The sequence below is a fragment of the Salarias fasciatus genome, chromosome 12, assembly GCF_902148845.1.
Source record: "Salarias fasciatus chromosome 12, fSalaFa1.1, whole genome shotgun sequence".
Lineage (NCBI taxonomy): Eukaryota > Metazoa > Chordata > Actinopteri > Blenniiformes > Blenniidae > Salarias > Salarias fasciatus.
In genome coordinates, this window is record NC_043756.1 from 6,285,855 (window position 1) to 6,302,237 (window position 16,383).

The following is a 16,383-nucleotide window of genomic DNA, read 5'->3' on the forward strand; positions in this document are numbered from 1 at the left end:
CCCGTCCGTGTGACCCGGATGTTCTTTTAGCTCCTGGAAGACGTCTTTAGCCATAGATGTGTAAAAGTGAATGTTACGGTTTTTGTGTGTTTGCTGTAAATAAAGAAATCTAAAAAAAAAAAGAAAGAAAGAAAAAAGAAAAATGAAACCCTTGTAACTCGACGTGGCGTTTGTGTTGAATTGTCAGTGCACAGCGCCCCGCTGTGGTTTGGAGGAGTAAGTGCAGTCAAAGCAACACGACGGACGTGATGTGTTTTGTGAGGTGCGGAGGAGGGAGAGCATTGCTTGTGGTGCAGATAAACAGTGCCACCTAGTGTTAGTAAGAAAAACGCGAATCGTGTGTCATGTCGAGTATTCCACCAAGTGAGTGCTTAGGCCAGGGGTGTCCAAAGTCGGTCCTGGAGGCCGCAGCCCTGCATGTTTTCCAGGTCTCCCTGCTTCAACACAGCTGAATCTCATGAAGACTCATGGCCAAGTCCAGCAGAAAGCCTGATAACGAGCCTCATTGCAATCAGCTGTGTTGAAACAGGGAGACATGGAAAACATGCAGGGCTGCGGCCCTCCAGGACCGACTTTGGACACCCCTGGCCCCTGGCTTAGGCACACCAAATCAGCTCCTCAGCATGACGTCGAGTTTAAAGCCCTATTTACTTATTACAAGGTGTGTGTGGAGGGGAGGGGTGGGGCGTCTCTGCGGGGAACATCTGTCACTAACTGTGTGTTTGATGGGGAAGATGTGGCTATGAAAGGTCACGAGTTCGAGCCCCACTGGCCACCCAAATATGCGAACTACTTCTAAGCGGATATTGTTCAACTTTGACATAAAACTAAGCTTGTCATGAAAATATTATTGACCTTTTGTAAATGTATTGTTATCAGGTCAGACCTGCAATAAAAGAGCTTTTATAACTGTGATATTTACAAAGCTAAAGTCAAAGTTGAAATCTAAGTTTGGCAGTGCCAGCATTAATGAAGAATTAGGCAGCAAATGCTAGAATAAGATTTCCAAGCGTCCACATTTGATGTGCATTCTCCACATGTCTTCTAAATGAATGGTTGAATACGCCGTGGTGCCAGACATTGTCGGAAAGTATTTGGTTAGAACAAGTGCACAATGTTTCTTTATTTGACAGTTTGCTGAAAAAGTGAAACTAAAAAAACAAGAAGTTAATCCTACAGATGGAACACATCACAGTCTACCTTGAGTCTCGGTCACGGACTGAGCAGTGCCAACTGTTCGTTGGTACAGCAGCATGTCAACTGCTGCTGTACAAAACACTATGAACTGAGCATTATTTAAATGACATATAATTGAGATCCCTGAGTACCTTAAGTCTCTGGATGTGCAGGGACTGTCTTGGTTGACACGTCTCTGCAACAATGTGTGACGGTCGGGGACGGTGATTCTGGAATGGCAGAACGGGGTGGTGGTCCCCCTGTTTAAAAAGGGGGACCGGAGGGAGTGCTTCAACTATAGGGGGATCACACACCTTAGCCTCCCTGGGAAAGTCTATGCCACGGTACCAGAGAGGAGGATTGACCGATTGTCGAACATTGGATCCAGGAGGAACAAGCTGGTTTTCGTCCTGGTCGCGGAACACTGGACCATCTCTATACCCTCCATAGGGCGCTAGAGGGTTCGTGGGAGTTCGCCCAACCAGTTCACATGTGTTTTGTGGACTTGGAGAAGGCATTCGACCACGTCCCTCGTGGTTCCTTGTGGGGGTGCGCCAGGAATACGGAGTCCGGGGCCCCTTGTTAAGGGCTGTCCAGTCTCTGTATGACCGGAGTAGGAGTCTGATCCGCATTGCCGGCAGTAAGTCGGACCTGTTCCCGGTGCATGTTGGACTCCAGCAGGGCTGTCCTTTGTCACGGTTCTGTTCATTATTTTTATGGACAGAATTTCTAGGTGCAGCCAGGGGCCGGAGGGGGTCCGGTTTGGGAACCACAGGATTTCATCTTTGCTTTTTGCAGATGATGTTGTCCTGTTGGCTTTATCGAACCCGGACTTACAGCATGCACTGGGGCGGTTCGCAGCCGAGTGTGAAGCGACAGGGATGAGGATCAGCATCTCCAAATCTGAGGCCATGGTCCTCGACTGGAACAAGGTGGCTTGCCCTCTCCAGGTCAGTGGAGAGACCCTAGCCCAGGTGGAGGAGTTTAAGTATCTTGGGGTCTTGTTCACGAGTGGGGGACGGATGGAGCGTGAGATTGACAGACGGATCGGTGCAGCGGCCGCAGTAATACGGTCGTTGTATCGGTCCGTTGTGGTGAAGAGGGAGCTGATCCGAAAGGCAAAGCTTTTACCGGTCAATTTAAGATTTACCGGTCAATCTACATTCCCACGCTCACCTATGGTCATGAGCTTTGGGTCATGACCGAAAGGACAAGATCCTGGATACAAGCGACTGAAATGAGCTTCCTCCGTAGGGTGGCTGGGTGCTCCCTTAGAGATAGGGTGAGGAGCTCAGTCACCAGGGAGGAGCTCAGAGTAGAGCCGCTACTCCTCCGCATTGAGAGGAGCCAGCTGAGGTGGTTCGGACACCTTTTTAGGATGCCTCCTGGACGCCTCCCTGGGGAGGTGTTCCGGGCATGTCCCACCGGCAGGAGACCCTAGGGAAGACCTAGAACATGCTGGAGACTATGTCTCTCGGCTGGCCTGGGAACACCTTGGGATCCTCCAGGAAGAGCTGGAGGAAGTGTCTGGGGACAGGGAAGTCTGGGGATCTCTGCTGAGACTGCTGCCCCCGCAACCCGGTCCTGGATAAGCGGTGGAAGATGGATGAATGGATGGATGGATAATTGAGATCACTGTGACTCACGGTAGGATCCCATCACAACTTGGTCCAAAACCCCAACAGACCGAGCCCCGAGAAGCTGCTGGGGTGATTCCGAGATAGATCTCAGATAGTCTGACAGATCCGCTCCGGCTCTGGTCACCCCGCAACCAATTCTGTTGGATTTCTTCAGGTGCATGACGGGAAATACGCTAATCACCATGACGTCACAGGAAGCTGATTGAGCGACTGAAAGAAATCTCACTTCCTGCTCTTCACCACAGTTTCTATTGTTTTCTTTTTAATCATTTTTATTTCAATTGAATGTAGCGACAGTAAGAGTATTTCTGTGTGATGGAGTTGATGGTTTTAGGAGTTGATAGATGGAAGGTGTTCTGGTGGTGCAACCAAGGGACTAAGCACGGCAGGGGGAGTCCCCTTCATTTGAGTCATGCCTAAGGCCAATTGCATACATACTACTGTATAATTGACTACCAATATACAGATCCAACAGGCAGACACACTTTCTGTTAACAAGAGCTACCACATCCATTTTTTTTGGCAGATGGTCTTGTTTGGTATGTGTGCGTCTTTTATAATGTATAGTAGATTTAAAAAAAAATGCAGTCTTGACATGCTGATGTGATAAAAAGGCAATTCTAATAATATATATATATATTTTATTTTGATCTCACAACATGTAACAACTCATGACAAATTCAAGTGACGGTCTTAAAAATACAGAATAAAATTGAATACATTCCAAAAAAAACCCTCCAATATTTCTGCATTATATTGGAGTATATCAACTGTAATTGCCTAGTTTTCCTGTCAGGTACAATTATGTACAAATTCATGTGAAGATCACCACTTGTTACATCAATGCAAATCCCTATAGTCAAAGCAGCAATTGCTTAGAAAACCATCATTTTCACACATAGAAAAAAAACAAAACAAAACAGAAGCAATGCAGCATGCAAACAATGTCACTCAAAGTCACATACAGCGCTTTCTGATGTTACCGCATTACGGGTAGCCATTTAGCTTCAAACTTAAACTCTCATTCAATTGTCAGTACATATATATTGCACTTTACAGTGTACATCTGTTAGATCATAAGACCAGCAGTCATAAAGTAATCATCCAGTATGAGGTCAAAACAGTCATCAGCTATACATCCACAACTCAATTACAAATGTACAAAAAAAAGGCACTGTTTGACTAGAATCGCTACATATCAGCAATATTTGGTCATCTCATCCAAAATATTCAGACTCCTGTTCGCCAGTGAGCGCTTACAGGACTCATGGTACAACGACTGCAAACAAAAGAACCACTTTTTGTTTCAAGTATAACATTTTTTTTTTAAATCAGTTAATAATTTATCTGATTATTCTCAGTGCAAAAACCAACAAACGCAAACAGTCTGTAACAAAAGTGAGAACAGCTAACCTGATCTCGGGATTCAAACAATCATAACACTATCTCAAACAAGACGTCCGGTCTTCTATGTGCATTTCAATCGAGATACCAGGCTCAGTGGTGGGGAAAGAGCAGATGCTCCAGTGGTCGTTTCACTCAGGAGAGGTCAAAGTGCATGTGTACCGACAGTGTCAAACAATCCATCAGCATCGAGACCAGATGGATGAGACAGGACAGTCTTTGTGGACACCGTCATGGAGTTCATTGATACAGTTTATGTCTCCAGCGCTGAGAGGCGTCGCTCAATACACTGCTTACCTGAAATGGTGGGGAAAAAAAAAAATATTACACTGGAAAATGATTTCTTTTTATACTAGAGACTGAAGCCATTCTTTAATTATTTCTGTCAGTGCATATATGTACATTTATCTATGTTTTCAATGTCGTTTTCCTCTGTCAGGTTCCTGGACAGACCCTCCATCAGCAGAAGGGCTTTATGATAGCGCTGCACCGATGTTGTCCCGCAGTGAAACATTTCATCTAAAGCTGCAGACTGCACCTGAACACAGGGGAGAACACACACAGGTCAAAGATTCATACTCAACATACACGGGACAGATTATGATTTGGAGTATGTATTCGACATCTTCTCACCATGTGCACAGTGTGACTGTAGATGAGCTTCTCTGCTGTGAGTTCGTTGAAGTGGTCAATTAGTTTCTGTTTGTCAAGTAAGAAGGCCTGAAGACGGTTGTTGAGGGAGCGGCAGTATGTCACGCAGCTCTTGTACAATTCATTGAGTTTCCTGATCACTGCCAGCAGACAAACACAAAATGCAATGACATTTTTTTTTAACGTCGTAAAATATAAACTTATACATAGCATAATTCTTCAATAATGGTTCTACTTATTCAACAAGGAGTTAAAAAAATACTCCATCATGTTCACATCTTTACTACATGGATTTTTTTATGGGAGCATAGTCAAGCTCTCAAGGAAATGGCATCTTCAAGGGAGGAGTGGAGAATAGAGAAAAAGTAAGGGTCAGCTAAGGACCCGCTTCAAAATGGGAGTCGCCAATAAAGTGTAAACCACTCTGAGCTTGAACAGAGCGTTTGCACAACATATGGTCACAATCTACATGCTTCGAGTCGAACTGGAGCAACAAAGTCAAAACACAAAGGACAACCAGTCAGTGTCGAACATAATGTTGAGATTATGGGAAACAGTTTTGTGACATCGAGGTCCTACAGCAGTTTATCTGTCTACTTTTCACAATTTCAAGGATAACAGTCTACCAGAAAACATGCAACAGACACCGGTCCGATCTCCAAATGAGATATAATCGATAAGAAAAACTACAAATGACTGGGCTCACCTTGTTTGACTGTAGCAGAAGGAACGAGTTGGCCCTGTTTGATATTTTCCTTAGCGTTGCGCAACGCAGCTGAGAGAAACTCTTCAGCTTTCATGTACAACACCAACTGCTCTGCATACCTGGAGCAGCACAAAAAAAAACAACAAAACATTCACTTTCAAGAATAGTGTAAACAAAAGGCAAAACATGGTGGAAGAATGCAAAAATTCCATGTTTCTCACCTCCATTCTCGACTCAGAAGGCTGATCTGGTCTGTCACCACGCTCCGCTCCAGAAAGGAAACATCAGGGCTGCTGATGACTTCCAGCCCTGGATCCTTGGATGAAGCCAGCTCCATGACACAGTGGACGAAAGCCAAAGTGAAACGCAAGTCGCTCAGAGCATCTGTATGAGTTTGCTGTGAGAAAAACAGGAAAAAAAAAAACAAAACACAGTTACTGAAGCTGTTCCAAATGGCGTCATGTTAACCTATATAAGTATGATATTTCATTTACCTCCATCAGTGTATCTTCAGCGAGTGCTGGAGGGTGAAAAATGAAACTGCCGTGTGAGACAACCTCCATGGCGTCAGTCTCGCTGTGTCTACGTCTTCCTCTTTGCAGAGGGCGACTGTTCAGCAGCCAGGCTGAGTTAGTGTAGCTGGGGGAGCCTGAAAGTAGAGAGAAGAGAAAATAAGATTATTCTGGAGAAGCTGACTGAAGATGCACTTGAGTTACTGATAATCAAATCTAAAAAGTTTATCATTACAAAAAATAAACAAATCTTTCAAGGACTGGTAAAAAAAATACATTTGATTATGCTCTAGTGATTTTCACTGTAATAAATACAGCATTTGTTAAAAGCCTCAAGATGAAATGTCTCAAAAGTGGCTGAAATCAGAGGATGTACCTGAGAATGCCCTGGATGCTATAGTGTCAGGAGAAATGTTTCCACTGGATGGAGAGCCCATCATAAAGACAGCAGGGGGTGGACTGTCTGAGCACTGAAAGACTACGTGGCAACCAGCAGGTGGCACTGTGAACAAAACAGAAAGAACTTACTGATAGCTAAGGTACCTTTACAAAATGTACCCCAGTTGACATTTTTATTACATATCCGTGTTTAAAAATCTACAACAACATATGAACAGATTTTGATTAAAAAAAAACTAACAAAAAAAGATCAGATTTTTGACTGAAATAACTGTATTGGGGAACACGCTGCTTTGAGTTGGACTTGTACCTGCTATATCGATGCCTTTCTCACTGTTGAGGTTCTCGTCACTTCCCCCAGCAAGAAGCTGCGTTCCAAAAGCCGCCTTCAGCAGCATGTCCGACAACTTCCCCGTGCTGAGCGATCTGCACATTCAATGCATTGTGAGCGTTCAATGATTCATTCGGCAGCTTATCTGTTGACATCTCATATGAAGGGCAGTTACAATTACAATTGCAACATAAACAACAGTTACGCAAATTCACTTTTCTTTCCACGTCAGGATGGTTCTCCAGAAAAAACAGCCACCGTAAGACATAACACTGTGCATTGGCTGACCTTTTAAAAGGGCCCTTTTTATTGTCTGATTTCCGGCTCATGTTGGCCTTTGAAGGAGGAGACGGGTCAAGGGACTGCAGGTTTGGCACAGTCCTGGTTCGGTTTGGCATTTTAGGTTGAACCTGCTGCTAAAAAACAGAAATCAAAAGTCAGAACCTCATGTAGTGTGGGAGCTGCATGCAGATCATCTATCATGATTCATAGTCTTCATACAAGATGTGAAGAGCGGGTCATCTGTTAGATATGCTGTTAGGTATACGGGCTGTGTGTGTGTTTGTGTGTATGTATGGAGGCTGACCTTAGGGCTGGAAGTCAGTCCCTCATCGGGAGAGCCTGTGAGCAGGGTCTGCTTTGAAGTCTTCGGAGTCAGTCCCACTGAATAACAGATCGCAGCAAAAATTTCACCACTGTTCAACACAGAGCAAACTATCTGTGAAGTCATCCATTCATTTTGCTCCTAAAATTATATCAGTAACACCCTATGAGGCAGGCTCGAGCACGCACACAGTGTTATTGAAAGTAAAAGTACGCAAGTCAGAAAAAAGACACAAATTCAAACAATCCATTAAAGAAATGGTGAAATCTACTGAAAGCGCATATTGTTGTTATAAATCTATACAATTTGGGCCATTTTGTATGTTGATTGTAATTTTGAGACATGGAGTAAATCTGCCTTGCTTAGCAAAAACCTCTTCCACTTTTAATCCCTACAAAAGCAAGAAATCATTTTTTCACTTTGGTAACAACATTAATGTATAAAACTGTCTTTTCGCACATGGTCATCATTCAGACATGCAGTTATAAAAATGTATGCATACAAAAGCAGACAGAAATAAAAACATATTCTCATTGTCCTGTCTTGAAAGGCAGCAGAACTCAGTTAGTCAAAAGCAAAACACAGTGTGGAAAAGCGAACAGGGTCTTTTCTTCCTGCTTCGCCCTTCAGTGCCGACTGCCAGGTAGCAAACACTGCATGCATTGTCAGGTCAGATTGTTTAATGGTTAATGTGCCAAATGCCAAAAAGACATCACTCATTCACTGTTAATACCAAACAGGTTAAACAAAAATAAACATCCTTGATGGATTATACAAGAAGCAGGTTAGGTGGCTACCTTTTGGGGAGTGCTGCTGTGGTTGAGCTCCTCCAGCTGCCAGCTTTGGAGAGTTAAAGGCAAAGCCGGTGCCACACTGTGGGGAGCTTTCCCTGCTGCTGCCCCCACAGCATAGTGTGACCCTGAATAATATTATACATAATTAGACAGGAGGGAGATGAGATACTGTGATGGGGAGGGCTAAGGGACAGAGACGGCTGCACATGCCTGGTGGAGCCGTGCAGGCCGACAGGCTGCAGGTTCTGTTCCATACGCTGGAAGTTCTGGATCTGAGTTGGCACGGGAATGGCGACCGAGTGGCGTCTGTTCAAGGAAACATATTCACCAGGTTTGCAGAGTGGTCAACAGAAGAAGCGAAAGAGTAAGAAGTCATTCAAAAAAGAAAAGTCCATTTTCTGACTGACCAGACTTACTGACTGTAGGTGTAAAACTGTATCTTACCTAACAGGCTTTTGGGGAGAATACGACAGGGGAGATGGCGGAGGCGTCCTTCCTGGAGCACCAGGATTTCTCTCGGCCAGCACTGAGCTCCTAAAGAAGCAAATGTGTTAGCACTTTCTGAACAATGTTTATTTTTCCCATTCCTTATCAATAAGTAATCAATTGTAATAAAACCAGTGAACCTTCCAATGAATGTTTGTAAGCTAGATGTCAAAAAGATAATTATCTTTTGTACTTAAACATTTCACTATAAATCCATCTTTAATGAAATAACTTTGCTACAGGCATACTAAAGCAAAAATATATTAAATGGTTATCCATGTTGTCACACATGAGGCATCATTTCAAATTAGGCTCACATAGTGAGACTGGTACTGAATAACTGACCACATTATGAGCGCTATAATCGAGGTTAACTCACAAACTGTGTGTGAGGCAGCTGGGAATGGGCAATTCAGCCTCCACCTCACAGGTGTAGTCACCTACACAGCAGAAAAACAGGAACAGCGTGAGATTTTTACTTTTGTTACTTATGTGAAAACAGAAGAATCACAGATATATGTAGATATGTACCGGGAAACTGGGCAGGCACCATCACATAGTCTTCTGTGTAAGACGTGCCATTTTGAGTCTGCTGAGTGGCTGTCTCTCTCAGCTGGAGGCCCAGGTTGTCTTGTGTTGGGGAGCAACGCATCCCGGGCTGAAGTTGATGCATCTCTCCATCGGAATGCTTAATAAAAAGCGTAAGAAGTACAGATTAACGTTGAAAACAACGATGAATGAATTCCAACAAGTGATTTCTGTTTGGGAACTCTGTATATACTTGAGGCGAGGCCAGCTGGGAAGCAGAGGAGCTGCTGGAGGAGCTGCCTGAACCTGAGCTGGGGTAGGAGACCACGACAGCTGGCGAGCCTGTCAGACGACACACAAGTGCTCCTGTTAGGATCTCAACCTCATCGCCGTCGCTCATGCCGCAGCGCACAGAAACAGTTCATACATTTCTTTGGTGGTGTGCTGGACTCCAAGAAAGGATGGTGGAAGAACTCATCTGAAAATGGAAAGATTCATAGGTTAAAGAAATGCCTTAAGATTTCACATGGAAGGGACTCAAATGATTTGATTCTTACCGAAGCTCATTCGCTCTTTGTGGTTTCTCTGCAGTAACCCCAGTAACAGGTGTCTCAGGTGGCTGGAGGTCTCTTTTGGGACGCTAACAAAAAAGAAAGTGTCCTCTTTAGATTAGCAGGAACACTGATAGAGAAACGTACAAATCATGGGAAAAATAACAGCATGAAAAGTTAGAACTGGCTAATCAAAGGGATTTTTTTTTTTTTTTTAAACAGACGATACAAGGCCAAGAACATGTGACGGGATGATGTGTGTGTGTGTGTGTGTGCGCGCAATACTGAGGCTTGTTTTTAATGCTTCGATGAAAAACATGTTAATATTTTCATTGTAAGGCAAATATGTGTCAAGCTGAAATGTTTACTATTCATACACACCATGTGATGTTAAACATGATATTTTTTAAATAAAATCCAAGGCAGTCTGTGTGTATGTGCATGCGTGTGTGTTTACATCTATGCTGAGCTATGTGGGTCATGTGGAAAATGATAGCCTTACAGGCCACTAGCTGGCACCTCGGTGCAGTTTATATATAGAATTAGAAGAAAACAACAAATGCCTCCACACAGACACACACATACTCACACATACACACACACACACGGGGCATATCTTATCATCCAGCTTTTACGAAATGATAAGCATGGCTATGAGCCAGATACTGGCTGGCAAAGTACACCATGAAAACAGTGAGTAAACAGTCCATAAATCCCTTTGAATGTGTTCCAAGTCAAACTTCTCAACGTCACAGAGTCGCTGTTCAAAATGACTAGAAATAGCAACACGAAATTACTCTTAGAGCATCTGGATTTACTGATAAGAAGGCAGAGACAAAAACGTTAGAAAAAAAAAATCAAATCATGGAGTGAAATAGCTGAAATGTTGATTTAGACTTGTGGGATTTTCACATATTAATGATATGAGCGGCTGATGGCTCCATGATCGGCCACGTCAGGTGTCTGGATCAGTTTCTTGCGTATTACAACTATTCTTAGTGAAGGTATCAGACTTATTTACCACATGCTAATAATAAAACTAAGCATGCACATGTGTCTTTGCGCTCACATGTGCTTTGTGACGCATCCACACGCTATTAAAATACACACAAACGTGGCCGATTTAAATCAGTCGTTCTTCTGAAAAGTGACAGCAGGGATGACAGATATCCACGTGTGTGTGTGTGTGTGTGTGTGTGTGTGTGTGTGTGTGTGTGACAAACAGTCACTCAGAGGAGCACTAACCTGGGTAACAGGTTCCTGTTGCTCTCATAGAAGAGACGGAGCTCCTGCGGCGTACTGGCCTGTACAAATACACAAAATGATCAATCATGCACACGCTAGTAACATTCAAAGACCAGAACTTGGAGCTTTTTTTTTTTTATTTTGTGCCTACAAATTCATAGGAAAAGTATGGTGAATGTACATATGATTCAGTTGCTGTGTGCAATTGTGAAGGTTTTATGATCCCACTATGAGGAAAGTGGCGCCTCTGCAAGCTGGACTGGCTAAATAAACATCATTATCATCACCGGGCACAACAGCTAACGTCACTCTAACCCTTGGACTGAACTCACTGACCTTCCTGAAACAGATGTCAGTCTGACCGCTCACGTTTCGAGAAGAAGCTTTCAAGGAAACTGCAACATAAATAACCTAAAAGTGTTGAGTCAGGATCAAAGGGTCAAACGGAATGCTTATTCTTCTCCGGCTGAAAATACACACATGTGGAGAAAGCGCGGTATTTTACAGTTAAAGATGGAACCAGCAGAGGTATAAAACACCGACGTATCTAAATATAAACAACAGCTGAGATTACTGAGAAAACACGGTCCAACAGTTAGATTTGAGCAGCCACGTCAACAGCAGAAAGCAGCGGCCAGTGTTGTGAAACAGTATTTACTCCGGGTTCAGAGAGCGTGGCTCACAGCCATTTCTGCATGTCCCCCCCCCGACAATCAGTAATCAGGGGTCATTTCTACCCAGCAGTCAAGCTACTCCAGGATTTTCCACTAATAACAAGGAGATCTGAAGAAAGTGTCAGCCATGAGGCAGGTGGCTTTCAGAGGCTGTTTTTTTGGCTCAAGTTCCTCTGTATTATGAAATGGATGTATCATATTCGGCTCTGACGTTAATTAGTTTGTCCTTTCTAAGAATTAAAACCAAAAACAATTCCATGAGTAAGTGTGACTATTTAAAGTGCAATAGCAAGAGCTTGTTTGCAAAACAGCCTGTTTACCCAGGACCAAGCAGGATCTGAGGGATTGTTTTGCATGTTTACGCTCTTCTGGAAGTGTCACTCACATGAAATGGTGCTTTTCCAGTCAGGCACTGGTACACAATGGTTCCTATGCTCCAGAGATCAGCCTTGGCGTCGTAATTCTGGGACATGATGACCTCAGGCGCCTGTGACAAGACAAACACAGCTCACACAGCTTGAAGACACAGCGGCCTGACGCATTACAGGAAACCGCAGCAGGAGGCCTTCATACTCACCATGTACATGGGAGAGCCACACAGGGTGGCTGCCATGGCGTTCGTCTGCAGGTGACGGGCAAACCCAAAGTCAGCTGCAAGATGAGAGACACGAGGTGAAAAACACATTCATGTTATTTTTTTTCCTTTTTGTTTGCAATAGTTTTGAAACATACACTTCCCATTCAAATAATTCCACAACCAGTGAAGCGGGAGACAATTTCAAAATATCATTTGAGTCACTTGTAGCTGCAGTTTTATTGAAACCATTACCTATTTTGATGCTGGCATTAATGGAGCTGGACCGACGTCCCTCGGGGTGGCACAGTAAGATGTTTTGGGGTTTGAGGTCTCGATGGAGGATGCCTTTGCTCTGCAGGACCTTCATGGCCTGAGCAATCTGCTGCAGGAACACACGGATGGTGTCCTCACTCAGGGTGCCCTTACCTATTGGTCAGAGATACGGAATAAGATTGGTTCATATAGGGGGGGGGAAAAAACAGCCTGCAGGTAAAAAGACGATGCATTCTCTCCTCTCTCCCCACACACAAAATACATAAACAAGTGAATAAATGCTTCAGCATTACATCATATATCTTCAAATTTATCAAAATAATTGACATACATATGATAAAAATTATCCGCTTGAGATGAATGTTATACAAGCCGCGATCCCTCTCGAAAGATTCAATTTAATTTGAGCGTTCTCACTCTCACGATACAGACATGATGCAATATTACAAATGCACCACCTTAATCACATCAGCATCACTGCTGCCATGCCTCATTGAGAGAAATACTGTTTATGAGGCTACATTTGGAAATTAAAGTAAGAGCTGTCGACATTCTAGCACTCACTCCAACCCCCCCACCCCCACAACCCCTCAAACACCTCCAGTATTTTGAGCTGCCGTGTTTTTCCACAGGAGGACAGGGGATAAGGGAGTGACAGATGGGTGAGGTCATGTGGGTGCTCTGTGAACCTTGCCAAATGCGACCAAGTGCCGCGCTACAAATAGCTGAATGGGCCTCCTTGGCAGAGACACAGAGCGGCCAACTCCGTCAGGAGCGCTCGCACCGAGGTAGAATTAAACCAGCACTCCACAGCGGTGCCTAAATACACCATCTACACCAACGAGCTAATTCTAGCCTGAGAAAACTAAACTCCATGCCCTCGGCCGCGTCATCATATTTGGAAGCGTGGCTTGAAACTTGAGGCGCGGGGGATTTTTCTCACAAGCAATGTCTTTTATTATTCTAAGAATTTAAATGTGGTGAGATCACAGGATGCCTGGAAAACCAAGTGCATGAAAAATAAAAATGGTATTTCGCTCGGGCCACTTACTCTGTGCTACTTTTCACATATTTTGCCTTGACCACAGGCCTGGCTGAGGGGTTTATTTTATCTGGGTTAAGTACTTGGGAGTCTTACTCATAATTTACCCATTGACCTATTGGAACTTGCCACCTTTGGTTTCTCGGCCCAACTAAAATCTGATTTTTTCTTCAAAACACTGGAAAAAAGGGAGAGAAAAAAAGAATCTCCCCAAAGGCTACAATAAACCACGAATAATCTGGCCTAATGTGTTTGCAAAGAACAATCTGTGAAACTGAAACGCTTGCAACACTGACTTGTGATGCAAACTTACAGTGGAGGTACTCTGCTAGGTCACCTCCGTTGCAATACTGTAAAGATAAGAAGCAGAAGCATTAACAATGGCATCTACATGTATACCCGTATACATGTATGTGATTTGAATTTTCAGATGAAAACTGATGCAACCTCACCTCCATGACAAGATATATGCATCCTCCCATTTCCTATTGATTAAACCATACAAAGAGGAAATTATCAACAGGATACAACCAGTAATGAGTAAATGCATACAATAAACAGGTATAACACGTATGTATACAAAGTGGGGAAGAATTACAACACAGATCCATCAATGTTTTAGCTGTGCTGCAGGCTCTGCAATGACACCGGAGCATTTTTTTTGACTGCGCTGACGTTTTTATCGGCTCATCACCAGCGGCTAAAACTTCAGAGTCCCTTAACGACAGCTGACTCGAAAGCCTGAAACTGTATCCAGTCTGGGTTCCTGTGCAGCTCTGGGGCCTCTGAATCATTCAGGCTCATTTCCAATACAGCACCCCACTTTTACAGTCATTGAGAAAGTGAGAGAGGAGTGAAGTGACACGGGGGGGGCAAAACTGCGACAAGTTTAAGGTATCAGGTCCACCTGAGTTCAATGGAAAGCAATATGCGAGGCTCCGTTTTATGTCACTCAGTTCGAATTAACAGGTTTTGTGCTACGCACTGAAACCTAAGAGGTGTTTACCGCATGATCTATTGCATAAACACCACCATGTGGCTGTTGCGGCCTGATGTGTCCCGCTAGAGCAGATAACAGAGGAAGAAAATTGTCCCAATGCCAGGTTAAATGACATGTCAATGCTTGCTTTTACAACGTGAATTTCAAGTACGACTTTTGGTCAGTACACACAGGCTGTGTTGCGTAAGCCATTGTTCACCCTGCTGCATCTTGCCATCTGTCCAAAGCAGTGTGTGAGATCAGCTCATCTATGTCTGGCTGCCTGGCAGGTGTCAGTAAGGGGAGTAGAGGAAAACAGTAAAGTCAAATTATTTGAAATACGCCGAGCCTGTTTTTCCAAACAGCAGAAGGTAAAGATCAGTGTTAGAACTCTTTTTTTTTTTTTTTTTCTTAATGAAATTTTCTGTTATCAATAGAGTGTCTAAGGTTCCAGTTCAGGTTCAGGTCACTGCGGTGCATCAGCCCAATAATAAACTTTAACATCCTTCAGTCATGTATGCAATGTGCATAATCTGGCAGCAAAAGCAGCTGCATAGAATGACTGCGGCTTGTCTGAGACTGTGCGTGTGAGCAAATAGAGAGAGGGACGAGACAGGAAAAACATCCTTACCTGATAGTCAAGTAGTCTAACGATATTCTCATGTTTCAGCTCCTAGAAAAGGTGAATGGAAAAACAAATGTTTATTTTTGTTGTTGTTGTTTTTTAAAGGCGCAAATAAACACCAAGCATGAATATTCAGAACAGGCAATAATAAAAATAATATTAAACAGACATTACCTTCAGGATTTTGATTTCTTTACCAAGCAAAGCCTGAGACTTGGCAATGTTTTTCTTGTTGATACACTTCACAGCAACTTCCCAGTCACGTTTCTTGAAAAACAAACAGGCTATGTAAACATACATAAACTTAAAAAGTAATCAGCAATGACAATATGGATTTCAGGTGTAAAAAAAAAAAGTTACCTCCTTATGTCTGCCTTTGAACACAACAGCGAAGGCTCCGTGACCAATCAGGTCTTTCCTGTTGAACTCAAACTTCCCAACAGACTCCATGGAGCCAAATAAACGTGTTCCAAGTATCCAGAGCAGGTTCAAGAAGTGGACAGTCCAGCTGCAACCGAGTCCCACGACACTTCTCTGGTACCGGCAAATCCCATTTCATTCATCCACACCAAGAAAATAAAACAATTCGCCACACATGCAGCACGCTCTGAACCCTTTTGAAATACACTGACGGCAACGCGGAGCAAGTTTCCGTCAACACAAAAAGTTGAGGCAACGTGCGTCAGCAGCGTGTAAACAGAAACATTACCGGTCCGACGGGCTATTTAAACGAGGCAAAAAATAGCCGCTACTTCTCTGAAGTCGGTAGACAGATACAAAAAAGTGACATTCTGGCTGTAAAACGCAATGCGCACAGAGATTCTGAGCTCAGGTATTATTGTATTCCAATCCTCACCTTACTGTTCAGCTGCTCGTCTCGCGCATGCGCAAGCAGTCCAGCAGCTGTTTGATGGCGGCGCCTTCAGGGACGGCTCGTAAACTCGGGTTTCAGTATCTTCATTTGGAGGCCACTTATTTTTTTAATGTCAAATAAAGATGAGTTAATACAACTGGTGTTTTTTTCAATCCAAAAATAAAATGTCATTGAATTAAGATACAATGTAATCCTCACTAGTTTAGAGAACTCGAATATCTCCTCAGCCACCTCAGCTTACAATACAAAGTGAATCAAACGCATTGTAGGTCAATCTTTACATACATGTAAAGATTGACCTACAATGCTGTC

The 16,383-nt window shown here is 43.5% G+C and overlaps 1 protein-coding gene across 2 annotated transcripts; it reads right to left on the reverse strand.

The window, feature by feature from the left end:
- Positions 1-3,470: 3,470 nt before the first annotated feature.
- Positions 3,471-16,047, reverse strand: ulk1a (unc-51 like autophagy activating kinase 1a). Of its 2 annotated transcripts, none has more exons than XM_030105437.1 (27): positions 15,558-16,047; positions 15,372-15,464; positions 15,204-15,245; positions 14,046-14,078; positions 13,907-13,943; positions 12,531-12,704; positions 12,279-12,352; positions 12,087-12,188; positions 11,028-11,086; positions 9,789-9,871; positions 9,659-9,709; positions 9,485-9,573; positions 9,235-9,391; positions 9,083-9,143; positions 8,662-8,751; positions 8,428-8,523; positions 8,221-8,342; positions 7,406-7,482; positions 7,108-7,232; positions 6,799-6,914; positions 6,466-6,591; positions 6,072-6,226; positions 5,799-5,974; positions 5,578-5,696; positions 4,854-5,011; positions 4,623-4,758; positions 3,471-4,517 (listed from the first exon to the last, which is right to left on the reverse strand). In XM_030105437.1, exons 1-27 carry the CDS (start codon positions 15,645-15,647, stop codon positions 4,474-4,476), a joined length of 2,685 nt encoding a protein of 894 aa, XP_029961297.1. In that variant the 5' UTR covers positions 15,648-16,047; the 3' UTR covers positions 3,471-4,473. The 2 variants fall into 2 exon arrangements, with proteins under 2 accessions (XP_029961297.1, XP_029961296.1); XM_030105436.1 differs by having other exon boundaries at positions 7,108-7,235.
- Between the last annotated feature and the right edge of the window lie 336 nt (positions 16,048-16,383).